Below are 25,418 nucleotides of genomic sequence, written 5' to 3'. Positions count from 1 at the left end.
TGCCCCAAAGTTGTGGAATGGTTTACCAATGTCAGATCATCTACCACTGTAAACATGTTTAAAACTCGTCTGAAGACATTTTTTTTGATGAGGCCTTTTAGTGTTATGAAAAATGAAAGCAGTTCACACATTTCTGAGACTTGCAGGGTATTTATTAACATTAGATTGCATTACATTACACACATCACAACATTGTTAATGTATTCAATTAAACTGTCAAAGAACAATAAATGCTACATAAATACAGCTCACATTTTCTTCTGAAAATGTAAAATGTAATTCTTCATGTCTTATTCTTCCTTGAAATGTTTCTGGATCCAGGAGAGAATGTCCTCATCGATATGAATGGAAAGAGTTCCGTCTGGATTGATGGGAACAGCGACAGGGAGACGAATATCCATCCTTGACAGTGTCATCTAGAGCAGCAGGAAGAAAAATAATTTGTTGAATTTTCTTATTATATCTCTGTGAGAGTCATAATTTAACGGAAAACTATTTCACCTCTGGAATCCTAGCAATGACATTCAAGGATCTCTGAGTTGGCAAGGCTGCAGTCAGTTCAATCTCTTTCTCACTGTTCTCTGCTCTTTCAAGTCTAAAGCCCGTCTGGAAAGCCGCCATAAGGATGTGCTTAGACAGTCTAATTGTGAAGGGATGCACAAAGAAGAGCAGATTAAACCAGTGCCATTTTTTAAACTATACAATACATTTGTCATTCAGTGCTGCTGAACATTACTTTTTGGCGTATGTGGTGACAATTATTGGCAGCCTCTCCCATTCCAGCTCTAGACGTACAGCAGGGAATTCTCCCAGGACACCGGCTTCAGCTTTAGCAGTGACTGCATACTGTTGGCATTCTTGACCCCAAGCAACCTTGGCCTGAAGGACATTTGTGTTCAAAGGATGGTAATGATGTAAATGATTTCACTTGAGAAATTAATTTCGATAATAGTTCCAGTCTTACAGTGGCTTTGTGCTTGCTCAGCACGGCACCATCAGCACAGATCTTCAGGTTGTCATTTTCAGCGATGGAGGAAACAACGAGCTGCACTCTTGCTGTTGGCTTGTCAAAGTAAGCAGCAAGTTGGTAGCCCAGCAGCTTTTGGTCAACTCTCACAGCACGGGCAATGACAGCAAAAACAGGTGGAAGATCATTTCCGAGGAACTTAGCCTGAAAGCATAAACCATAATCAATTTAAGTGGATTTTAGTACAAAATGTCGCCTTTGGGTTATATGTTATTAATGACACTAATTGATTCACCTGTTTCTGGAGAGCCTCAAAGCTAGATGCAGTGCTTCCACTGCTTACTGCCTTTGAAGCACCATGGGGTGCCATGAACTGCAAGCAAAAATAAGTTTTGTAATAAGTAATCGATATAATCTAAAGTAATAATATTAAAAAAATGGCTTTTTAGTAGTTACCCGATCTTTGTGGAATTTCTTGAAGGGCTCCATGATAGTGGCAGTCTAAAAATCCATATAAAATGATTCAGTGAAAAAATATATTTATGACACAAATATTGGCTACGTAACCAACATGCTACATTCCATGTCCTCACCTTACTTATACGAGAGCTGGACATGGAGGAGCTTGAACTGCTGCTGCTGCTGCTCCTGCTCCTGCGGCTGCTACTGCTGCTTTCAGAAGAGACGGGTGCATTTTTATCTTCAGTCTCCAGGATTTCCCTCAGTTTCAACAGGAAGGCCTTTCCTTCTGGAGTATCCTCATCAATGAGACTGATTTGCTTAAGGAGCCTCTCAGCAGCTCTAGGACCAACTTGGACTTCAAGCTCCAGTCTTTCAACTGCAGGACCTTCAGCTAAAGCCAAAATGACAATTATTATCTTTTCTGTAATTTTCTCTGAAATTAATAATCTTCTCTGAATGTATACCGTATACCTCTTGTCAGTGCAGCACGGGCTGAGTGCTGTCCAATTATGTAGAAGAGAGGAGAATTTCTGATAAAAGCAGCATTGTGAGAGTGCACCTCAACGCACCCCTTGATTTCAATGTATGGGACAGCAAGACAGAGAGTCTTGTGAAATGGAGCTGCAGCTCTCACGGGAGTCTCATCTGGTATTTCAGAGGACTGAAAAGAATAATGAAATATTATAACAAGCCTCGCTATTTTAAAACTTGAAGCAAATTGATATCCATCATATGTGTGTTCAAAATTTACCGAATACTCAGAAGGAGTCTGGGAATTTTGCATGGCCACCTCGGGTACTAAGGGAACAATCCTCTCAGCGTTGGGCTCTTCAATGTTTCTGACCACAGCAAGAGTCTCAAAGCTGTTGGAGTAAGAAAAAAATGGGTCACGTCTCAATTTCAGAAAACTTTTGAATGGTTTATGAATTGATACAGAATGTTTTCTACACTGGTCTGACTAAGATTGCATTACCTCACATCAGCAATGTGTTCAGGAAGCTCAACAGGCAGAGCCTCCACCTTGTAGTTGCCCTTGAGAATGTCTGCTCTTGCAACCACTTTTCCAGGGACAATTGTACGGATCTTCCCTCTTGCCATAACAGCAGCTTGGATCAAGGCAGTGTTCACTCCCATCACAGCAAAGGTCTGGAGAGCAATACTGAAATAAGAATAAGGGAGATTGTTTGTTAAACTGTTGTTGTGTACATTATATCTCATCTTCATTAATGTAGCTGAAAAAGTGTACCTTGGTCTAGCTTCAGCTTGGAGTTGAACATCAGTCTTCTTGAGTTGGTCAAGAGTCATAGTCTCAATCTCCTCAGGGAGAGGAGGTGTAATGGTGGCCTTAACTAGAAGGATGAACAGAGCAACATCAAACTTCGAAGTGACACCCTCATATCCAAGGAAAGGATAAAAAATTCTAAGAAAAAAACATACAATTGAGACTTGCAGCAGCAACAGCAGCAGTGTACAAACTGAGCTCCATGGGCAAACCAACTGCTGTTGGCAAGATACGACGCACTTCAGATGCAAGCAGGGGTTTGGCATACTGGAAGGCAACTCCTTCCTGCAAAGCTTTAAGGGCACTCTTCAACAGTTCACGTGGTTTGGGTCCAGTGATCATCTGGGGATAGTGTTTATGAGAAACTTTATTCTAATTGTGAGAATTAGAATATATATCTCAAAAAGAATATGATAATGAGAGAGTAGAGCAGCTAAAACACAATACCGGTATTGCTTCTTCAATTCTGGTCTTGTCAATGTTGAAATAAGCCACTTCTTGTCCAAGTAATTTGATATAGGCTGATGCCAATGGCTGATTGGTTGGAAAGTCCTTCCAGTTTGTGAGCTTGAGGTGTTAAAACAAAAGTTATATACATTTTGCCTATATCATGTTTATAATATTACTTAAAAGTACACAATTATACTGTACACTGGACATGAAAGCTTACAGCTCTCAGGGTGCGCTTGATCTTTGTGATACGGTCAACACTTTCATCTGCAGCAGGAGATTGCAGAAGAGCCTCTTGGATTCCTTCAGTTCTCACTCCGATCTGTTTGAAAGGATCAATTGAGTGAAGACTGAAAATATTTTAAAACCATGAATCAGTTTTCTAAAGTCTAGGTTGTCCCACCTCAAGAACATCAGCAGCAGCTCCAGCCAGGTAAGCACGTGCTTTAGCTACAACAGCTCTAGGCAGGATGGTTGCGGCATCATTGATCATGTAGGCACTACCAGCAGCTCCAATCATAAGAGGAGCTGCACAGAGATAGAGGTAAGAATACATTTAATTTTTTTTACACATTTTAAGAAACACCCAAGAAACCATTTTTTAGCTCTCTCTCAAAAATGGCAAGACTCACTATGATAGAAGTCCAGCTGAATGGCTCTGCTGAAACGGAAGCTAAGCCTGTCCAGTTTGCGATTCATGAGCTTGATGGCAACATTAGCTGCACCCGCACTGAAATGGACAACTATGATTACCTCTGGCGTGTGCTCATTTTATGTGATGAAGTAAAATATGTTCGAAAAAATTTTGTTCTTACACAGATGCCATATCCGGAGCAGTGATTCTGGTCAAGGACTTGATGTGTGAATAGGCAAAGCTCGCAACATGCAAGTTAGTCTCAGTCTTCAAGGCACCAGCAAGATTGGAGACGAGAGCCACTGAGGGCTTGGACTCAAACAACACAATACAAGCAACCATACGCACTTCAGGGTGGAGAGCCCTGTCCAATACAAGCTGCAGGGCCACTGGCTGAACCTGAGGCAGAAAACAAGGTTTGTATATTATTGAATGACAATTTGTGTAATCTTTTACGATAATAATATCCTACAAAGTCTGACACTTACCAGTTTGGGCTCTTTCTTGGCAATGTTCCTCAGGGCCAAGATGGCATCAACCTGGACTCTAAGAGGCAGAGAAGTAGCTGCAGTTGTCAGTCCAGGTAGGAGCTTCATGATGGGTTTAAGACTAGCAGGGTGACCAGCATTGCCCAGAACTTTCAGAGCCAAAGTGATTTCAGGAATGTCATTCTTAGAAATGGCCTCTGCAGCAATATCATGGATGGGCTGAGGAGTTTGAGGCACATACAGTTAGACAAATATCAAATATTATAGTATGTCCATGACAGAAATTTGTGAATATCTTGAGGTGTTTACCTTGAGGAGCTCGGAGGAGCAAGTGGGAACAGCAACACAGTGTTTGGCAATCATGGAACCATATCCAAGCATGACGACTTCACGAAGAGCTGGGATTGTGGCGATTTTCTCGTGCATAGCCAAACTCTGTTCAGCACCATACAGAAATGATTCATTTGATTTTGGTCATATTTGAAGAACAGCACTTTGAGTATAGTAAGATGTACCCACAGCTGTCAACTGGATGGTGTCCAAATCAGCAGTGACCATTTGCAGAGCAACCACAAGAGCCTGAATGAACTCAGGAATGGTAAGTTCACCAGCCAGAAACTTCTCCTTGATGAATTTTACAATGACTGGTGTGCCAACAGCAGGAAGAGCATCCAGAAGCCAGCGCCTAACAGATTCATTGTTTTCAAAATATGTTCATAATAAAAAAAATCCTTGAACTATATTTCTATGAACTTATTGCTCAAACATTGTACCTGTAAACTGGTTTGTCCTTGAACTGAGCCCAGATAGCCTCAATATTCTCATAGGTGGCAACACGCAGGAGCTGGATGAGCTCAACAAACTTAAGTGGAGCATCATCATGGACCATGGCCACATTGTTTTCAACAAGGTGCTTTAAGACCTCGATAATCTAGAAAAAGTAAGGGAAACACTTAGATGACGTCTTCATGGATCAAAGGCTTTGACTTGGAGACTGTTAAAGATGTCAAGTAATGAATTATACCTGAGCTGGTGCATTACTGATCTTCAGGAGTTGAATGGGGGTCTGAAGAATTTCAGTTGAAAACTCATACTGCAGGGATCCACGGGCCAAGTAATCAGCATTGATTGGAACAACAGGCGTATTGCCCATCTCAACAAAAGTCAAGGTTTGTCTGAAAAAAAATTTTTTCTTTATTTCTTAGTAATATTTTTACTTCATATTTTTAAGAGAAATCTCACAGAGGATCAATCTTACTTTGCTTCCATCTGGGCAGCACCATGGATCTCATTGAAGGGTGAAAACTGATGCACTTCCTCAACTGTTGCTTCAGCGATCAGTACACCGGCGGCAGATGGTTTCATGATGTAGTTGTAAGATGCAGTTTCAATCAGACTCTTGGCCCTCTGTTGGGAGAAAGGTATGTGACCATTTGACTCTTGGCATTTTCATTATATTGAGTAAATATTTCAATTCTTTCCAGTCTTCTTCATTACCTTTGTGCATTCAGCACACCTCTCAGTGTACGCCAAACCGACGTCCTTCATGATTCTCTCATGACAGTGGCTCAGATCCTTAGACTTGGTGACAATAACATGGTTGGCCTTTGGATCCTCACTGATGACATAGTGGGTCCTGCACACTCCCTGAACTCCAGCCTTGTAGGACAAGTCAAAAAATTAGATTGCAGAACTCAGAATAGATAAAAAACGTACTAGGATAATTTTCTCACCTCTTGAAGTTCATAGATGTTCTGGGTCTTCTTGAGGTTGAGCTGAAGCATGTTGAGGATTCCTCTGTGCAGGTTCAGTACTGTAGGGGAGACTCCTGCAGGGGCGAATACCTTTCCAACCACACCATTAGCATACTCAAACTTGATGGGAATCTGAAGCTCAGCAGCCAGAGCTGAGGTGAGCTTAGTTGCAGGAACAAATGGATCCTTGGGCCAAATGCCAGCATACTCGTGGAGTAGAGGATCCATGAGCTGTAAGGAAACATATTTACTTTAAATGAGGGTATTGCTGCTATTGTAACTAGATCTTGCTAACACTTTTTTTTTCGTTTCCTGTCAGTGTGGAAGACCTACAGTGTTTACAGTTCTCAATGGTCATTACCTTCATCATGAAGATGTTCTCTGTCACGGCACTGAGGTGAACCTTGCTGCTGACTTTTACTCCTGCTCTGGCCAGACCTTCTTGAGGAAGACCACCCAAGAGCAGAGCCTCATACTTGTACACATAGGTCTTATCAGGGGCAAACTCAGGAACTGAAAAGTGTACAGAATTTGTGATCTTAGTCAATTTTTAGGGTCATTATTTTTAAGCAATAATGCAGTCTAAATTACCACTTAAAACTAATTTGCCATATCATATTACTTACCAAGGTTGATCTGTTGAGTCGCTGAAAGAAACAGAAAAAATATTCTATGAAAATCTTGTTTTAAATTTGGTTTTCAAGAGGTTTTTCAATTTTCCAAACAAGTTATTCTATAGAGCTAAAAAGAGAGAGAAGGAAAAATATATAAATATATTTCGACTTACCCACAAGGGCTACAGTCAGGGCAAGCACAACAGCTCTCATGGCTGATGGTGTGTGAAGAGCTCCTCAGAGAAACAGACCTTTTATAGCATTTTCTTGCTGACCTAGTACTAATTATTAAATTAATTATTAACCAATGTCTTTAAAGGAATATCAAATTGTACACAAGACAAGACTTCTGTCAACTTATTTTAATCTAATTATCAGTAGAGGTTAGGTTACCCTGGCCTGTCATCATGTCATTCTTCAGCCAATGTCCACAGTGAAATCATGCTGATCATTTGTCTTTTATGTTCAAAAGGGTGATTTTTTCCCCCTACCATATAAAATAATGCTGGAGCAACAAAATTATCTATGGAGGTATATTACAGAAAACATATTCAATATTATTTTACATTTTTATACAAATAATTATTGTGGTTAACAGCCTTGGATTGAAAGCAAATCATAGCTATCAGTTTTGGGTTAGGTTACCCTGGCCTTTAATCTAAAAGTCCATATTTATACATTTTTATGTAAAGACTGGTGAAATAACATTGGATGAACTTTGGAACTAGACGTGGAGTGATCTGTGGACAGTTTTATAATTGTTAATGCAAGTAATATTTGTTAAACACATGAAGAAAAACTGCAAAGTATTCAACAGCAATAGACTGCATATGAGCTTGGCACCTCGCATAAAAAAAGTCAACAGTTCTAGAACCAGTGGCGGCCGGTCAATAGGGGGTGCTGGAGTGCCGTCCCCTTCAAGAGAAGAAGGCTACTTCAACATGTTAAAAATAAGTTAACTATATATATTGCAAAATAATTATGAAATAACATCATTTATAGTCATAATATTTGACTGGTAGTCATGATAACACCTCTTTAAAAAAATATAAATTGTATTTCGTTTGTTTTGTGTGTGCGGGTATGGACAAATGGTTGTCTATAAACTTTTGAAACGCTTGTGACTTTAGGCTGAGCTCTAATTGGCTTATTTCAGATTGTCCTCGGGGCGCAGAGCGCTGCACCCCAGACCCTCCTACTTTTGATTTTAGCGAATCAATATAGGGTATATATTGATATATGAAGAATATTATATATGAAGTCATGTGTTCAGCCCTGACAAAAAGTTGCAAAACGTTTTTTGAACCAAAAAGGTGGTGCGTTGAACATCCTGTTCTGATGACGCAAGAGTTGCAACTATGGCAGCTGAGAAGGCCATTCTTTGTGTTCTTTTTGAAGAATTTTGGAGCCTGATGAAATCGGTATAAATACGTGTTTAATACTGCAAAATACGCTCAATGTTACAGTCAATGCCCTTGCCATTCAGAATAAAAGAGAACATCCCATTCGAGTGAAGGGATTTGTGGAAACTGTGGTTCCTAATTATTGTTTGAAAAGACAAACATTTCAGGTGAAGGATAATCCACTTCTTACCTCCTGTTATGATTTATATGACCTTATTATTTTTATTGTGAGTATTAGGCTTATCATTATTGCTGATCACTGTTGATATGCTATATTTTTACTATAAAACTCATACGACAAACATGTCTTCAAATATCTTCAATTGTTGCATATACCGAGCTGCAGCGGACACATTTGTAAAGGTCTTTACTTGGACCCATTGTGCGAGCTGTCTCTTTAATACCGCGTGGTTTATATACATGTTGCTTCTGATTGGGCTGACATTTTTGACACATCCACCAAACGCAAACAAGAGAAAACATATCTCAAACCCCTTTGCAGACCGTTTCCAGGAAACATCTCATTCAACCCGGAAACCGTAGCAAAACGTTGCACACCAGTTTGAGTTTGAATGTGCTCCTGGTCTTATCACATCCGCTTGTCAGAGAAAGTGTTAACAACAGAATGAAGTGATGCCGATATCTATGAACTTTTAAGGTAATCAGCTAACCTACCTGGTTCACTTTGTTATCAGATTTTTATTCTATTTAAATATCTAAACATTAGTGTGAAGAAGAAAAATGAACAAACTTTTAGATATCACTCTGCATATGCGAGGGACATTGGTTATGCTCATCTTTGCTCGCTCCTTTTAAGTTATCTTGAGTAAAACAGCTACACATACAAAAGGCCTGAACCGTAAGTGATGCGATCTGTTTTACAGAATACGGAAGTTAAGTTGCACATAACCCCTATTGTTTTTATATATTTTGGCCCTTATGTGAAAAGGCTATCGTTTGCTGTCACTCTAACCTCTCTATAAAATCTCTCCCTCTGATTTTGGTGCACAAGCAATACACAGCACCTTGCCTGAGCCAATCAGCGTCTCGAAACCTTGACCATGTGATCTCCCCCGCCCTCACAGAGACTGACGCTGAAGTTACAGCACTGTTTATAGATCGCATTTTGGAGTATTGTGTGTGAATGCCAAAAAAAAAAAAAAAAAAAAAAAAAATACACAACCACAACCATACAAATCAGTCTGTTGAGTGGTGACAATAAATGGGTTATTCCCAGAGAGCAAGTACATCTTCGTCTCGTCTCTAATCGGACAGCCTTTGGCGGGTCAGCACCCTGAGCCGGCAACTTGTTCTTTATATTGAAGAGCTACCAAGTAACAAACAATTTTTCAATGTCCCCTCCCGGACACTTTTATTTTTGGCAGTCGAGGGGCGGGACTTACTGTTTTAATAAACTCAAATGTCATTGGTTACTTTTCCCCTTTTCCAGAAGTCAGTTGCGATTGGACGCCTGTCCAATGACTCGTAATTCACTTGACTTGAGACATGAGACATCACTTCATTTGTTTTATTTATTGTGGTTTATTAATGTGTAATGTGATTTAATGCATTGTTAATATAGAATAGATTCTTACCAGATACTTTATTAACAGAAAGTCTTATTGCATTGTGTTGTTAAGAGATATTTACAGACTAATGACGCATTTCCATGGTTATTAGCATTGCAAATTGACCAAATATTTTATAATTTTTTAGGTAATATAAGTGGTTAATTATGTTTTCTATTAAATGCAAAAGGGGTTCTGGCTTCTCAAGTTAAGATACAGTACACAGCATGAAATAGCTTACAAATGCCTTTTCAGAATTTGCTACAAAATATAGAGGAACAAAATTAAACCCAGCAAATTATTAAACACAGCAAATTAGATATTAAAATATTATATAGTGATCTTAACCATCTAACTTTTTGTAAGCTAATAACCTAATAAGAGAAAGTAAGAGGCAAGTACAGTACACAGTATAAATGATTACACCCCATCTGAACATAACATATCTTTAAAAAAAAAAAAAAAAAAAAAAATGTCCTAGATAAAGAAAAAATTCTGAATTTGTTGGGTTTCAGAGGGGTGTAATCATTTATGCTGTGTACTGTATCTTAACTTGAGAAGCCAGAATCCCTTTTACATTTAATAGAAAATAGAATAAACCACTCAAAATGGACATAATAGTAATACACAGGATGATAACAAAAAGCTTACACAACAACTCTTGAATATTGATATAAACAAGTAATGTATCTTTCATCCAAAGCCCTTGTTATTTGCAACTATTTAATGGATACGTTTTACATTTCTGAGTTTCTCAGAACCAATATAATTTTGGTTGGGTAAACGTAAATAGTGGTGAATGGGAGTATAGTGGTAATGTAGTGGTGATATACAGCAAATACAGGTGAAACTCGAAAAGTTAGAACATCGTGCAAAAGTTCAAAATTAGAAACAAATTCAAAATTAGAATATTGTGAAAAGGTTTTCATAAGCTGTAAGCCATAATCATCAAAATTATAACAAATAAAGGCTTGAAATATCTCACTTTGCATGTAATGAGTCTATATAATATATTTGTTTCACCTTGTAAGTTGAATTACTGAAATAAATGAACTTTTGCACATGAACTTATATTAAAATTTTTCGAGTTTCACCTGTATGACTTTACATTCCCATTTTTCTCCAATTTCTTTTAGGTATTTTAATGCCAATAACACAAATCACAGTGTTATGAATATAAAATGTAAAAATGTATACAAATTTGCAATGCTAATAACTATGGAAATGCGTCTGTAGCCTAAATATCTCTTAACAACACAATGCAATAAGACTTTCTGTTAATAAAGTATCTGGTAAGAATCTATTCTATATTAACAATGCATTAAATCACATTACACATTAATAAACCGCAATAAATAAAACAAATGAAGTGATGTCTCATGTCTCAAGTCAAGTGAATTACGAGTCATTGGACAGGCGTCCAATCGCAACTGACTTCTGGAAAAGGGGAAAAGTAACCAATGACATTTGAGTTTATTAAAACAGTAAGTCCCGCCCCTCGACTGCCAAAAATAAAAGTGTTCGAGCGAGCAAAAGCAGCAGGCGAGAGCAGATAAAGCGCGAGCGCGTGGGGAATGATCATGCGCGCGCGAGAGGGCTTGTATTGCGTGCTGAGATGATGTCATATGAATGAGCTCGCGAGTTCCCGTTTCTTCGCGTGTAGATCTGTTATCCTCTCGCGGAAGTCATTCACCGCGCGCGCTAGCATCAGTTGTGTGCTCGGTGATTATTGGCATTGATTTGTCGCCATAGTATCGGATTGATCTAAATCAGTGGTTCTCAACTCCAGTCCTCGGGACCCACTGCTCTGCACATTTTGTATGTCTCCCTTATTTAACACACCTGAACCAGATCATCTGCTCGTTAGGAGAGACTCCATGAACTGATACAGAGACATACAAAATGTGCAGAGCAGCGGGTCCCGAGGACTGGAGTTGAGAACCACTGATCTAAATGACTGATAATGTTTTTAATGATTACTTTGATTACTAATGATTACTTACTGATACTCACATTAAACTCAAATTCACTGATTCATGGTACCTTATTTCTTTTCTTTTCTTTTCTTTTTTTTTTAGCATTTTAGCATTTAGCATTTCAGTTGTTTTTTCAACTACATTTTTCATCAGCTAAGCAGTAATGATACATTATTATATCACTTGTTAAATGGTTATTTAACAATTACATTCAGTCCTGCATTACTAACAGTGTGATTTAGCTTGTTTAAATAAATAGTAACAGAAATTGCCCATGTGTCAATCAAAACGGCAGCATTTGGCTTTGTCTAAATTAAGCTGGTGGAAGTACTTCAGCAAAAATTAAACTTATTGCCAAGATTAATGAAAACAAAAGTGCGTTTTTTTTTCCATGTTCTGATAAGGCAATGATATTAGATTCACATTTTACAGTTTTTCTCAGTCGCTTTGGTGCATTTCTCATAACACTATTTACATTTGCACAACAGTTAATGCAGTTCTCAAAACAATTAGTACAAACTGCAAAACCTAGTTGATAACCTGCAAAAGCGTGTCACTTGCTCAAAATGGATAGCTCATTCCTCAAAAGCAAGTATTTATGTCAATGAATGTGTCAGTGTCATCAAAATGAAAAGTCCTGACACCATCGTTTATGAACAAGATAGTCAAATGGCTTAGTCATGTTTTCATTATGACAGTTTACTCTGTAAATGTTTTCCAATGATAAAAGTCAGATCTTGGTGACACTACCTGAAAATGCTCAATACAGCACTAAATACTATTTGCACAGCCATTTGAAAAATACAGTAAAGTTACACATTACTGTATATGAGGTAACTGAGTACAAGACACTGAATATGTATGTTTCACATTTTTACTGCATATGCTCTTTGCAATTCTAATTTGTTCACAGCATTGAGCAACAGAAAAAATACACCATTATTTACAACAAACATAAACCCCCTTTGGGTAGAGCTGTGCACAACTGTAAACAATATTGCAGTAGGCCTACAGTATATACTGTATTGGAACTGAACATTCAACATACATAGGACTGTAATCATTCATGCACATCCAGACGTTCCTCTCTGTCTGGTCACATAATTTCATCTACATCCCAGCGAATATCATCTCTTGCTCAATTGCAAATTGTTCAATTTAGGAGACTTTTTCAGGATTTTTTTGTTGTTGTTGTTTTTTTAAATGACAGATTTTGACAACTAGTTCAACATTTTTGTATGTAATGACTCAAGCAATGAAATGAGGATTATTAGTTTTATATGGAATGACTATTCATCATTCACAAGTATAGTTAATTTTGACTGACATGACATAAGCAAATGATAATGTTATAAAACAGCAGAGAGTTGTATGAAAGCAATTGATGCATGTCCAAAAGCATTTGCAATTTGTTGGAAGGAATGAGAAACTGCTACTATGATGTGCACAAATGACTAAATGTTGTGGAGGTTGAACTAACTGTTGTGCAAATGTAAATAGTGATGTGAGAAATGCACCAAAGCGACTGAGAAAAACTGTAAACCAATCTACAGAATAAATAACTACTAAATAAATAAAATGGAAGATCAATTGGACTACATTTGATGAGCTTTGATGTATGATAGACTTTGCATGATAGACTTTAGACATATCTGATGATGTTGACACGTAAACTCAACTTCACAGTGGTTCTCCAAAAATTAAACTGAACTGTGCAAGCAAATTAAGTGCAACGGTTTACAAGCTTTTGTTAGTAACTAGCTTCTTGTGCTGTGGCTCTCAGCCTTTTTGATTTGAATGCCCCACATTGTCGAACACCATAAAGCAAAGGCCCCACATATTGGCTACACTGTAAAAAAAAGAAGAAGAAAAAAACACTGTAAAAATGTTAACATGTTTACTGACCAACTTGTCATTTTAAATCCTGACTTTTGTCTTTTTTTCCCGACTTTACATTTACTTGCAGTTGGAAACTTTTATTTGTAATTTGTCTGATATCACATGAAGGCAGGGTGAAGGTGGAGATACTTTTAAATTTGGTCAAAATATCGATGAAATTCAAATTATTGAAGAACCTCAAAACAAATGAATGACAGGGACATTTTGTTTCCAACAAAGAAGTTGTGAAGAATGGATTTGTACACAGATGAGTACTTAGATGTTACTGCAGATGCAATGGGACAGTCTATTCATTTACAAATGTCTGTAGATGGCAATGTGTGACTAATCTGTCACTTTACTATTGTTGGGGAATTCACAGTTAAGACCCAAGGACCAGATATGATTAATGAAGACCAGGAGTCAAAGATGTAATCAATTGAAGAACATTTTACTGAAGAATAAAATCATCTTCAACACTCAGCAAGGAGTTTGTAGGCAACTTTCAGTACACACTCAATACAGCAGCATTGTACTCTAACACAGGTCACTAAACTACGTCATCACGTCAGGTTGAATGATTCTGACTGGTTAAGACATAGATAAATCAACTTGGAAAATCTCCACATATGGACAGAAGCAGATCTCCATTGATTATCTGGATGATAAGGATCCTGGTTTAAGCACGAAGTTATCCAAACAAGGTCACAAATCAGCATTTGTATAGGCTCCAGTCTGTTCATATAATGGTCATTTCATCTCCCCTGGGTGCCAGTTACTCACCTCACAAAAGTCAGGACCTATAACAAAGAATACTGACACACAGACAAATACACAGCTTCTTCAAGGTTGGAGTTGGTCGAGCTCTAGCTCTGATCAGGAAACTTTCCCAAAACATACTGATAAGATGCATTTTCTCTCAGTAAGAGGTTCAGACAATATTCATCATTATTCTCTTGTGACTGAAGATGAAAAGTAAAGTAAATACTTTGTGAATCACGTAGGAGACAGGCCTGAGTGACTTCAGTGACCTTGGCTGTCATTGTCAGCTAGAAGAGTAAATATGTTTTAACATGTGTTGGGTGCTTCTCTTAAAAAAAACAAAAACAAGGAGAGAGCATGTTCCAGTGAGAAGACAAGTGATTTTACTTCCTAAATCCCATAATCTTGAAGTCATTCAAATTGTTTAATATTTAGAAGGATAAATATTGATTAATTACTTGATTACACACCACTCAAAAGTATATATTGAAGCAGCAGTTGATTCAAGAATCCACCCCTTCACCATATTGACAAGTGTGTTTGACTATTTTCAAATATCAGGAAAGATCATCTGTCTATGATAGTAAATTTATAAGCTAAAAATAAAGTAAAACAAATATATAAAACCAAAAGGACTGTCAGGATACACAAACTTGCAGAAGTAGTGAGAAACAATAAACAGTCTTTATTCAAACAGATAGATGGTAAGTATATTGCAGGCAGACAACAACCATGAAGACGATGATGATGAAGCAATGGAACACGGGTGTGTTGCACCACACGCAACCTACATACCAGTATAATGCTGAGTACTAAATACATTAGATGTTTTCTCTTACAGGGAGTTGGAGAACTGGAGACAGGCAGGTTTGGAGCCAAGGAAAAGAACACAGAGGTAGGTATCGCAGGTAAGGAATATCTACAACTTGGGTGAGTCCTAGTTCAGACCAGACAATGATGGTGTCTGTGGTGCAGGATTTTGTAGAGGGTACTGATGAGTTTGGTGATTGGGGACAGGTGGTTGTAATCAGCACTCTGGGGAGAGTGAGCCTTGTGAGGGAGTGAAGGTGGAGCATGGCGGATCCCTGACTGTATACCCCCTCCACGGCCCGCTCCTGAGGGCTGGGGACCACGACGTCGAGTTGGTCGCCCTTTGATTTGGACGGTTCTCATAGAAGGAGGTAAGTAGATCAGGGTCAAGTATGTCATCTCTAGGAACCCAATAACCCTCATCTGGACTGTACCCCTGCCAGTCGACAAGGTACTCCAATCGACCACCTCGGCGCTGGGAGTCCAAACAAAACTGAACTGAGTAGACTCCTTTGTCTTGGCTTGTTGGAGGAACGTTGGAGGGTTCCCCTGACCATGGGAACAGAGGCGGTTGGTATCCGAGTATGCATTGGAAAGGAGTCAGGCCGGTGTTCTTCTGGCGCAAGTAATTCTGAGCGTACTCTGCCCATGCTGGAAACTGGCTTCAAGAGTTCTGGTGGCTGCAGCAGAAGGTTTGGAGGAATCACCCGATTTCCTGGACCTTCCCATCCGTCTGCCCACTGGTTTGGGGATGGTTGCCCAATGACAGACTTGCGGTCACATCTAGGAGCTTGAAGAAGGCCTTCCAGACATTAGAGATGAACTGAGCTCCACGGTCTGACCTAGTAGCTGTGCAAATAATATAGCAACAAATCTAGGTCCTCTGTCATCCAATCTATGTTAAAATATGTTCTATACATATATGTTAAGAATCTGGGTTTTATCTTAACACAGAGTTAAAGTTTGACAGACGAATCAATTCAGTTGTGATGATTAGTTTCTTTCAATTGCGAATCTTTCAGTGATCTGGAGAAAGTAATTCATGGTTTTATTTCTTTACATCTTGACTACTGCAATGTTTTGTACCTGGGTGTAAGTCAGTCTTCGCTGTCACGTCTTCAGAGAGTACAAAATGCAACAGCAAGGTTGCTGACAAATAAGAAAGAGGGATCATATATCCCCAATTCTGGCCTCTTTACACTGGCTACCAGTTCATTTTAGAATAAAGTACAAGTAACTTTTGTATACTTTTAAAGCTCTGCATGGACCGCCACAAAAATATGTTTCTGAGCTTATACATTTTAGTTGCTCACACAGGTCTCTGAGATCCCAAAATCTGCTGTTCCTAGAAATTTCTCGGTCACAATTAAAAAGTAAAGGAGATTTGCACTTTCTCAGTTGCTGCCCCAAAGTTGTGGAATGGTTTACCAATGTCAGATCATCTACCACTGTAAACATGTTTAAAACTCGTCTGAAGACATATTTTTTTGATAAGGCCTTTTAGTGTTCAGCAGTTCACACATTTCTGAGACTTGCAGGGTATTTATTAACATTAGATTGCATTACATTACACCCATCACAACATTGTTAATATATTCAATTAAACTGTCAAAGAACAATAAATGCCACAGTACATAAATACAGCTCACATTTTCTTCTGAAAATGTAAAATGTAATTCTTCATGTCTTATTCTTCCTTGAAATGTTTCTGGATCCAGGAGAGAATGTCCTCATCGATATGAATGGAAAGAGTTCCGTCTGGATTGATGGGAACAGCGACAGGGAGACGAATATCCATCCTTGACAGTGTCATCTAGAGCAGCAGGAAGAAAAATAATTTGTTGAATTTTCTTATTATATCTCTGTGAGAGTCATAATTTAACGGAAAACTATTTCACCTCTGGAATCCTAGCAATGACATTCAAGGATCTCTGAGTTGGCAAGGCTGCAGTCAGTTCAATCTCTTTCTCACTGTTCGTGGCTCTTTCTAGTCTAAAGCCCGTCTGGAAAGCCGCCATAAGGATGTGCTTAGACAGTCTAATTGTGAAGGGATGCACAAAGAAGAGCAGATTAAACCAGTTTCATTTTCTAAACTATTCAATACATTTGTCATTCAGTGTTGCTAAACATTACTTTTTGGCATATGTGGTGACAATTATTGGCAGCCTCTCCCATTCCAGCTCTAGACGTACAGCAGGGAATTCTCCCAGGACACCGGCTTCAGCTTTAGCAGTGACTGCATACTCTTGGCATTCTTGACCCCAAGCAACCTTGGCCTGAAGGACATTTGTGTTCAAAAGATGGTATTGATGTAAATTATTTCACTTGAGAAATTAATTTCGATAATAGTTCCAGTCTTACAGTGACTTTGTGCTTGCTCAGCACGGCACCATCAGCACAGATCTTCAGGTTGTCATTTTCAGCGATGGAGGAAACAATGAGCTGCACTCTTGCTGTTGGCTTGTCAAAGTAAGCAGCAAGTTGGTAGCCCAGCAGCTTTTGGTCAACTCTCACAGCACGGGCAATGACAGCAAAAACAGGTGGAAGATCATTTCCGAGGAACTTAGCCTGAAAGCATAAACCATAATCAATTTAAGTGGATTTTAGTACAAAATGTCACCTTTGGGTTATATGTTATTAATGACACTAATTGATTCACCTGTTTCTGGAGAGCCTCAAAGCTAGATGCAGTGCTTCCACTGCTTACTGCCTTTGAAGCACCATGGGGTGCCAAGAACTGCAAGCAAAAATAAGTTTTGTAATAAGTAATCAATATAATCTAAAGTAATAATATAAAAAAAATGGCTTTTTAGTAGTTACCCGATCTTTGTGGAATTTCTTGAAGGGCTCCATGATAGTGGCAGTCTAAAAATCCATATAAAATGATTCAGTGAAAAAATATATTTATGACACAAATATTGGCTACCTAACCAACACGCTACATTCCATGTCCTCACCTTACTTATACGAGAGCTGGACATGGAGGAGCTTGAACTGCTGCTGCTGCTGCTCCTGCTCCTGCGGCTGCTACTGCTGCTTTCAGAAGAGACGGGTGCATTTTTGTCTTCAGTCTCCAGGATTTCCCTCAGTTTCAACAGGAAGGCCTTTCCTTCTGGAGTATCCTCATCAATGAGACTGATTTGCTTAAGGAGCCTCTCAGCAGCTCTAGGACCAACTTGGACTTCAAGCTCCAGTCTTTCAACTGCAGGACCTTCAGCTAAAGCCAAAATGACAATTATTATCTTTTCTGTAATTTTCTCTGAAATGAATAATCTTCTCTGAATGTATACCTCTTGTCAGTGCAGCACGGGCTGAGTGCTGTCCAATTATGTAGAAGAGAGGAGAATTTCTGATAAAAGCAGCATTGTGAGAGTGCACCTCAACGCACCCCTTGATTTCAATGTATGGGACAGCAAGACAGAGAGTCTTGTGAAATGGAGCTGCAGCTCTCACGGGAGTCTCATCTGGTATTTCAGAGGACTGAAAAGAATAATGAAATATTATAACAAGCCTCGCTATTTAAAAACTTGAAGCAAATTGATATCCATCATATGTGTATTCAAAATTTACCAAATACTCAGAAGAAGTCTGGGAATTTTGCATGGCCACCTCGGGTACTAAGGGAACAATCCTCTCAGCGGTGGGCTCTTCAATGTTTCTGACCACAGCAAGAGTCTCAAAGCTGTTGGAGTAAGAAAAAAATGGGTCACGTCTCAATTTCAGAAACCTTTTGAATGGTTTATGAATTGATTCAGAATGTTTGCAACACTGGTCTGACTAAGATTGCATTACCTCACATCAGCAATGTGTTCAGGAAGCTCAACAGGCAGAGCCTCCACCTTGTAGTTGCCCTTGAGAATGTCTGCTCTTGCAACCACTTTTCCAGGGACAATTGTACGGATCTTCCCTCTTGCCATAACAGCAGCTTGGATCAAGGCAGTGTTCACTCCCATCACAGCAAAGGTCTGGAGAGCAATACTGAAATAAGAATAAGGGAGATTGTTTGTTAAACTGTTGTTGTGTACATTATATCTCATCTTCATGAATGTAGCTGAAAAAGTGTACCTTGGTCTAGCTTCAGCTTGGAGTTGAACATCAGTCTTTTTGAGTTGGTCAAGAGTCATAGTCTCAATCTCCTCAGGGAGAGGAGGTGTAATGGTGGCCTTAACTAGAGGGATGAACAGAGCAACATCAAACTTCGAAGTGACACCCTCATATCCAAGGAAAGGATAAAAAATTCTAAGAAAAAAACATACCATTGAGACTTGCAGCAGCAACAGCAGCAGTGTACAAACTGAGCTCCATGGGCAAACCAACTGCTGTTGGCAAGATACGACGCACTTCAGATGCAAGCAGGGGTTTGGCATACTGGAAGGCAACTCCTTCCTGCAAAGCTTTAAGGACACGCTTCAACAGTTCACGTGGTTTGGGTCCAGTGATCATCTGGGGATGGTGTTTATGAGAAACTTAATTCTAATTGTGAGAATTATTTGTGAGACAGATCTCAAAAAAATATGATAATGAGAGAGTAGACATGAGCTAAAACACAATACCGGTATTGCTTCTTCAATGATGGTCTTGTCAATGTTGAAATAAGCCACTTCTTGTCCAAGTAATTTGATATAGGCTGATGCCAATGGCTGATTGGTTGGAAAGTCCTTCCAGTTTGTGAGCTTGAGGTGTTAAAACAGAGAAGTTATATACATTTTGCCTATATCATGTTTATAATATTACTTAAAAGTACACTTAATTATACTGTACACTGGACATGAAAGCTTACAGCTCTCAGGGTGCGCTTGATCTTTGTGATACGGTCAACACTTTCATCTGCAGCAGGAGATTTCAGAAGAGCCTCCTGGATTCCTTCAGTTCTCACACCGATCTGTTTGAAAGGATCAATTGAGTGAAGACTGAAAATATTTTAAAACCATGAATCAGTTTTTTTAAGTCTAGGTTGTCCCACCTCAAGAACATCAGCAGCAGCTCCAGCCAGGTAAGCACGTGCTTTAGCTACAACAGCTCTAGGCAGGATGGTTGCGGCATCATTGATCATGTAGGCACTACCAGCAGCTCCAATCATAAGTGGAGCTGCACAGGGATAAAGGTAAGAATACATGTAATTTTTTTTACACATTTTAAGAAACACCCAAGAAAACATTTTTTAGCTCTCTCTCAAAAATGGCAAGACTCACTATGATAGAAGTCCAGCTGAATGGCTCTGCTGAAACGGAAGCTAAGCCTGTCCAGTTTGCGATTCATGAGCTTGATGGCAACATTAGCTGCACCCGCACTGAAATGGACAACTATGATTACCTCTGGCGTGTGCTCATTTTATGTGATGAAGTAAAATATGTTTGAAAAAATTTGTTCTTACACAGATGCCATATCCGGAGCAGTGATTCTGGTCAAGGACTTGATGTGGGAATAGGCAAAGCTTGCAACATGCATGTTAGTCTCAGTCTTCAAGGCACCAGCAAGATTGGAGACGAGAGCCACTGAGGGCTTGGACTCAAACAACACAATACAAGCAACCATACGCACTTCAGGGTGGAGAGCCCTGTCCAATACAAGCTGCAGGGCCACTGGCTGAACCTGAGGCAGAAAACAAGGTTTGTATATTACTGAATGACAATTTGTGTAATCTTTTACAGTAATAAATTCCTACAATGTCTGACACTTACCAGTTTGGGCTCTTTCTTGGCAATGTTCCTCAGGGCCAAGATGGCATCAACCTGGACTCTAAGAGGCAGAGAAGTAGCTGCAGTTGTCAGTCCAGGTAGGAGCTTCATGATGGGTTTAAGACTAGCAGGGTGACCAGCATTGCCCAGAACTTTCAGAGCCAAAGTGATTTCAGGAATGTCATTCTTAGAAATGGCCTCTGCAGCAATATCATGGATGGGCTGAGGAGTTTGAGGCACATATAGTTAGACAAATATAAAATATTATAGTATGTCCATGACAGAAATTTGTGGATATCTTGAGGTGTTTACCTTGAGGAGCTCGGAGGAGCAAGTGGGAACTGCAACACAGTGTTTGGCAATCATGGAACCATATCCAAGCATGACGACTTCACGAAGAGCTGGGATTGTGGCGATTTTCTCGTGCATAGCCAAACTCTGTTCAGCAACATACAGAAATGATTCATTTGATTTTGGTCATATTTGAATAACAGCATTTTGAGTATAGTAAGATGTACCCACAGCTGTCAACTGGATGGTGTCCAAATCAGCAGTGACCATTTGCAGAGCAACCACAAGAGCCTGAATGAACTCAGGAATGGTAAGTTCACCAGCCAGAAACTTCTCCTTGATGAATTTTACAATGACTGGTGTGCCAACAGCAGGAAGAGCATCCAGAAGCCAGCGCCTAACAGATTCATTGTTTTCAAAATATGTTCATAATAAAAAAAATCCTTGAACTATATTTCTATGAACTTATTGCTCAAACATTGTACCTGTAAACTGGTTTGTCCTTGAACTGAGCCCAGATAGCCTCAATATTCTCATAGGTGGCAACACGCAGGAGCTGGATGAGCTCAACAAACTTAAGTGGAGCATCATCATGGACCATGGCCACATTGTTTTCAACAAGGTGCTTTAAGACCTCAATAATCTAGAAAAAGTAAGGGCAACACTCAGATGATGTCTTCATGGATCAAAGGCTTTAAAGATGTCAAGTAATGAATTATACCTGGGCTGGTGCATCACTGATCTTCAGGAGTTGAATGGGGGTCTGAAGAATTTCAGTTGAAAACTCATACTGCAGGGATCCACGGGCCAAGTAATCAGCATTGATTGGAACAACAGGCGTCTTGTCCGTCTGAACAAAAGTCAAGGTTTGTCTGAAAAAAAATTATTTCTTTATTTATTAGTAATATTTTTACTTCATATTTTTAAGAGAAATCTCACAGACGATCAATCTTACTTTGCTTCCATCTGGGCAGCACCATGGATCTCATTGAAGGGTGAAAACTGATGCACTTCCTCAACTGTTGCTTCAGCGATCAGTACACCGGCGGCAGATGGTTTCATGATGTAGTTGTAAGATGCAGTTTCAATCAGACTCTTGACCCTCTGTTGGGAGAAAGGTATGTGACCATTTGACTCTTGGCATTTTCATTATATTGAGTAAATATTTCAATTCTTTCCAGTCTTCTTCATTACCTTTGTGCATTCAGCACACCTCTCAGTGTACGCCAAACCGACGTCTTTCATGATTCTCTCCTGACAGTGGCTCAGATCCTTAGACTTGGTGACAATAACGTGGTTGGCCTTTGGATCTTCACTGATGATGTAGTGGGTCCTGCACACTCCCTGAACTCCAGCCTTGTAGGACAAGTCAAAAAATTAGATTGCAGAACTCAGAATAGATCAAAAACGTACTAGGATAATTTTCTCACCTCTTGAAGTTCATAGATGTTCTGGGTCTTCTTGAGGTTGAGCTGAAGGATGTTGAGGATTCCTCTGTGCAGGTTCAGTACTGTAGGGGAGACTCCTGCAGGGGCGAATACCTTTCCAACCACACCATTAGCATACTCAAACTTGATGGGAATCTGAAGCTCAGCAGCCAGAGCTGAGGTGAGCTTAGTTGCAGGAACAAATGGATCCTTGGGCCAAATGCCAGCATACTCGTGGAGCAGAGGATCCATGAGCTGTAAGGGAACATATTTACTTTAAATGAGAGTATTGCTGCTATTGTAACTAAATCTTGCTAACACTTTTTTCCCCCCTTTTTTTCTGTCAGTGTGGAAGACCTACAGTGTTTACAGCTCTCAATGGTCATTACCTTCATCATGAAGGTGTTCTCTGTCACGGCACTGAGGTGAACCTTGCTGCTGACTTTTACTCCTGCTCTGGCCAGACCTTCTTGAGGAAGACCACCCAAGAGCAGAGCCTCATACTTGTACACATAGGTCTTATCAGGGGCAAACTCAGGAACTGAAAAGTGTACAGAATTTGTGATCTTAGTCAATTGTTAGGGTCATTATTTTTAAGCAATAATGCAGTCTAAATTACCACTTAAAACTAATTTGCCATATCATATTACTTACCAAGGTTGATCTGTTGAGTCGCTGAAAGAAACAGAATAAATATTCGGTGAAAATCTTTTTTAATTTAGTTTTCAAGTTTTCAAGTTCTCAAGTTTCAAGATTGCTAAAAAGAGAAGAAGAAGAAATGTGTATAAATATATTTTGACTTACCCACAAGGGCTACAGTCAGGGCAAGCACAACAGCTCTCATGGCTGATGGTGTGTGAAGAGCTCCTCAGAGAAACAGACCTTTTATAGCATTTTCTTGCTGACCTAGTACTAATTATTAAATTAATTATTAACCAATGTCTTTAAAGGAATATAAAATTGTACACAAGACAAGACTTCTGTCAACTTATTTTAATCTAAATATCAGTAGAGGTTAGGTTACCCTGGCCTGTCATCATGTCATTCTTCAGCCAATGTCCACAGTGAAATCATGCTGATCATTTGTCTTTTATGTTCAAAAAGAACTCTCTATCATTTTCTCTATCATATAAAATAATGCTGGAGCAACAAAATTATCTATGGAAGTATGTTACAGAAAACATATTCAATATTATTTTAAATTTTTATACAAATAATTATTGTGGTTAACAGCCTTGGATTGAAGGCAAATCGTAGCTATCAGTTTTGGGTTAGGTTACCCTGGCCTTTAATCTAAAAGTCCATATTTATACATTTTTATGTAAAGACTGGTGAAATAACATTGGATGAACTTTGGAACTAGACGTGGAGTGATCTGTGGACAGTTTTATAATTGTTAATGCAAGTAATATTTGTTAAACACATGAAGAAAAACTGCAAAGTATTCAACAGCAATAGACTGCATATGAGCTTGGCACCTCGCATAAAAAAAGTCAACAGTTCTAGAACCAGTGGCGGCCGGTCAATAGGGGGTGCTGGAGTGCCGTCCCCTTCAAGAGAAGAAGGCTACTTCAACATGTTAAAAATAAGTTAACTATATATTGCAAAATAATAATGAAATAACATTATTTATAGTCATAATATTTGACTGTAGTCATGATAACACCTCTTTAAAAAATTGTATTTTGTTTGTTTTGTGTGTGGGGCGCCGGACAAATGGTTGTCTATAAACTTTTGAAACGCTTGTGACTTTAGGCTGAACTCTAATTGGCTTATTTCAGATTGTCCTCGGGGCGCAGAGCACTGCACCCCAGACCCTCCTACTTTTGATTTTAGCGAATCAATATAGGGTATATTTTGATATATGAAGAATATTATATATGAAGTCATGTGTTCAGCCCTGACAAAAAGTTGCAAAACGTTTGCAAAAGGTGGTGCGTTGAACATCCTGTTCTGATGACGCAAGAGTTGCAACTATGGCAGCTGAGAAGGCCATTCTTTGTGTTCTTTTTGAAGAATTTTGGAGCCTGATGAAATCGGTATAAATACGTGTTTAATACTGCAAAAAAAAAAAGTTTAGAATAAAAGAGAACATACCATTCGAGTGAAGGGATTTGTGGAAACTGTGGTTCCTAATTATTGTTTGAAAAGACAAACATTTCAGGTGAAGGATAATCCACTTCTTACCTCCAAGACTCTGTTATGATCTATGTGGCCTTATTATTTTTATTGTGAGTATTAGGCTTATCATTATTGCTGATCACTGTTGATATGCTATATTTTTACTATAAAACTCATACAACAAACATGTCTTCTAATATCTTCAATTGTTGCATATACCGAGCTGCAGCGGACACATTTGTAAAGGTCTTTACTTGGACCCATTGAGCTCGCATGTGCTAAAGAGAAATAAAGAGAAATGTGTTCTCTTTAATACCGCATGGTTTATATACATGTTGCTTCTGATTGGGCTGACATTTTTGACACATCCACCAAACGCAAACAAGAGAAAACATATCACAAACCCCTTTGCAGACCGTTTCCAGGAAACATGTCATTCAACCCGGAAACCGTAGCAAAACGTTGCACACCAGTTTGAGTTTGAATGTGCTCCTGGTCTCATCACATCCGCTTGTCAGAGAAAGTGTTAACAACAGAATGAAGTGATGCCGATATCTATGAACTTTTAAGGTAATCAGCTAACCTACCTGGTTCACTTTGTTATCAGATTTTTATTCTATTTAAATATCTAAACGTTAGTGTGAAGAAGAAAAATGAACAAACTTTTAGATATCACTCTGCATATGGGAGGGACATTGGTTATGCTCATCTTTGCTCGCTCCTTTTAAGTTATCTTGAGTAAAACAGCTACACAAAAGACCTGAACCGTAAGTGATGCGATCTGTTTTACAGAATACGGAAGTTAAGTTGCACATAACCCCTATTGTTTTTATATATTTTGGCCCTTATGTGA

General features: G+C 39.0%; 2 protein-coding genes across 2 annotated transcripts; both read right to left on the bottom strand.

Annotated features, from left to right (window-relative positions):
• Positions 1 to 279: 279 nt before the first annotated feature.
• LOC307169284 (vitellogenin-like) lies at positions 280 to 6,888 on the bottom strand. The gene is made up of 28 exons (XM_079889825.1): positions 6,825 to 6,888; positions 6,664 to 6,684; positions 6,399 to 6,550; positions 6,017 to 6,268; positions 5,781 to 5,942; positions 5,542 to 5,690; positions 5,308 to 5,458; positions 5,057 to 5,214; positions 4,803 to 4,968; positions 4,593 to 4,718; positions 4,284 to 4,502; positions 3,977 to 4,194; positions 3,794 to 3,891; positions 3,565 to 3,689; positions 3,382 to 3,483; positions 3,159 to 3,278; positions 2,867 to 3,053; positions 2,676 to 2,778; positions 2,403 to 2,588; positions 2,181 to 2,292; positions 1,901 to 2,090; positions 1,561 to 1,820; positions 1,424 to 1,468; positions 1,263 to 1,340; positions 965 to 1,171; positions 737 to 879; positions 502 to 640; positions 280 to 416 (listed from the first exon to the last, which is right to left on the bottom strand). The coding sequence occupies exons 1-28, from the start codon at positions 6,862 to 6,864 to the stop codon at positions 291 to 293; spliced, it is 4,035 nt and encodes a 1,344-aa protein (XP_079745951.1). The 5' UTR covers positions 6,865 to 6,888; the 3' UTR covers positions 280 to 290.
• A 9,827-nt stretch (positions 6,889 to 16,715) lies between these two features.
• On the bottom strand, positions 16,716 to 23,327 carry LOC307169283 (vitellogenin-like). Its single transcript, XM_079889824.1, has 28 exons — positions 23,249 to 23,327; positions 23,099 to 23,119; positions 22,834 to 22,985; positions 22,448 to 22,699; positions 22,212 to 22,373; positions 21,973 to 22,121; positions 21,739 to 21,889; positions 21,503 to 21,660; positions 21,249 to 21,414; positions 21,039 to 21,164; positions 20,730 to 20,948; positions 20,423 to 20,640; positions 20,241 to 20,338; positions 20,012 to 20,136; positions 19,829 to 19,930; positions 19,602 to 19,721; positions 19,305 to 19,491; positions 19,114 to 19,216; positions 18,841 to 19,026; positions 18,619 to 18,730; positions 18,339 to 18,528; positions 18,006 to 18,265; positions 17,869 to 17,913; positions 17,708 to 17,785; positions 17,410 to 17,616; positions 17,182 to 17,324; positions 16,947 to 17,085; positions 16,716 to 16,861 (listed from the first exon to the last, which is right to left on the bottom strand). Exons 1-28 carry the CDS (start codon positions 23,286 to 23,288, stop codon positions 16,736 to 16,738), a joined length of 4,035 nt encoding a protein of 1,344 aa, XP_079745950.1. The 5' UTR covers positions 23,289 to 23,327; the 3' UTR covers positions 16,716 to 16,735.
• Positions 23,328 to 25,418: the final 2,091 nt, after the last annotated feature.

Source organism: Squalius cephalus (genome assembly GCF_949319135.1).
Source record: "Squalius cephalus genome assembly, chromosome: 13".
Lineage (NCBI taxonomy): Eukaryota > Metazoa > Chordata > Actinopteri > Cypriniformes > Leuciscidae > Squalius > Squalius cephalus.
Note: the sequence above shows the minus strand (reverse complement) of the source record. Positions and strands in the feature narration are given on the sequence as shown.

Excerpts from the sequence above, each read along its gene's own strand:
- LOC307169284 (XM_079889825.1), bottom strand. The coding sequence starts at position 6,864 with ATGAGAGCTGTTGTGCTTGCCCTGACTGTAGCCCTTGTGG. Across the intron at positions 6,685-6,824 it reads CCTGACTGTAGCCCTTGTGG|CGACTCAACAGATCAACCTT; the intron begins GTAAGTCGAAAT and ends TGTTTCTTTCAG. Across the intron at positions 2,293-2,402 it reads GAACACATTGCTGATGTGAG|CTTTGAGACTCTTGCTGTGG; the intron begins GTAATGCAATCT and ends TTACTCCAACAG.
- LOC307169283 (XM_079889824.1), bottom strand. The coding sequence starts at position 23,288 with ATGAGAGCTGTTGTGCTTGCCCTGACTGTAGCCCTTGTGG. Across the intron at positions 22,986-23,098 it reads GACTCAACAGATCAACCTTG|TTCCTGAGTTTGCCCCTGAT; the intron begins GTAAGTAATATG and ends TACACTTTTCAG. Across the intron at positions 20,949-21,038 it reads GCTCCTCCGAGCTCCTCAAG|CCCATCCATGATATTGCTGC; the intron begins GTAAACACCTCA and ends CAAACTCCTCAG.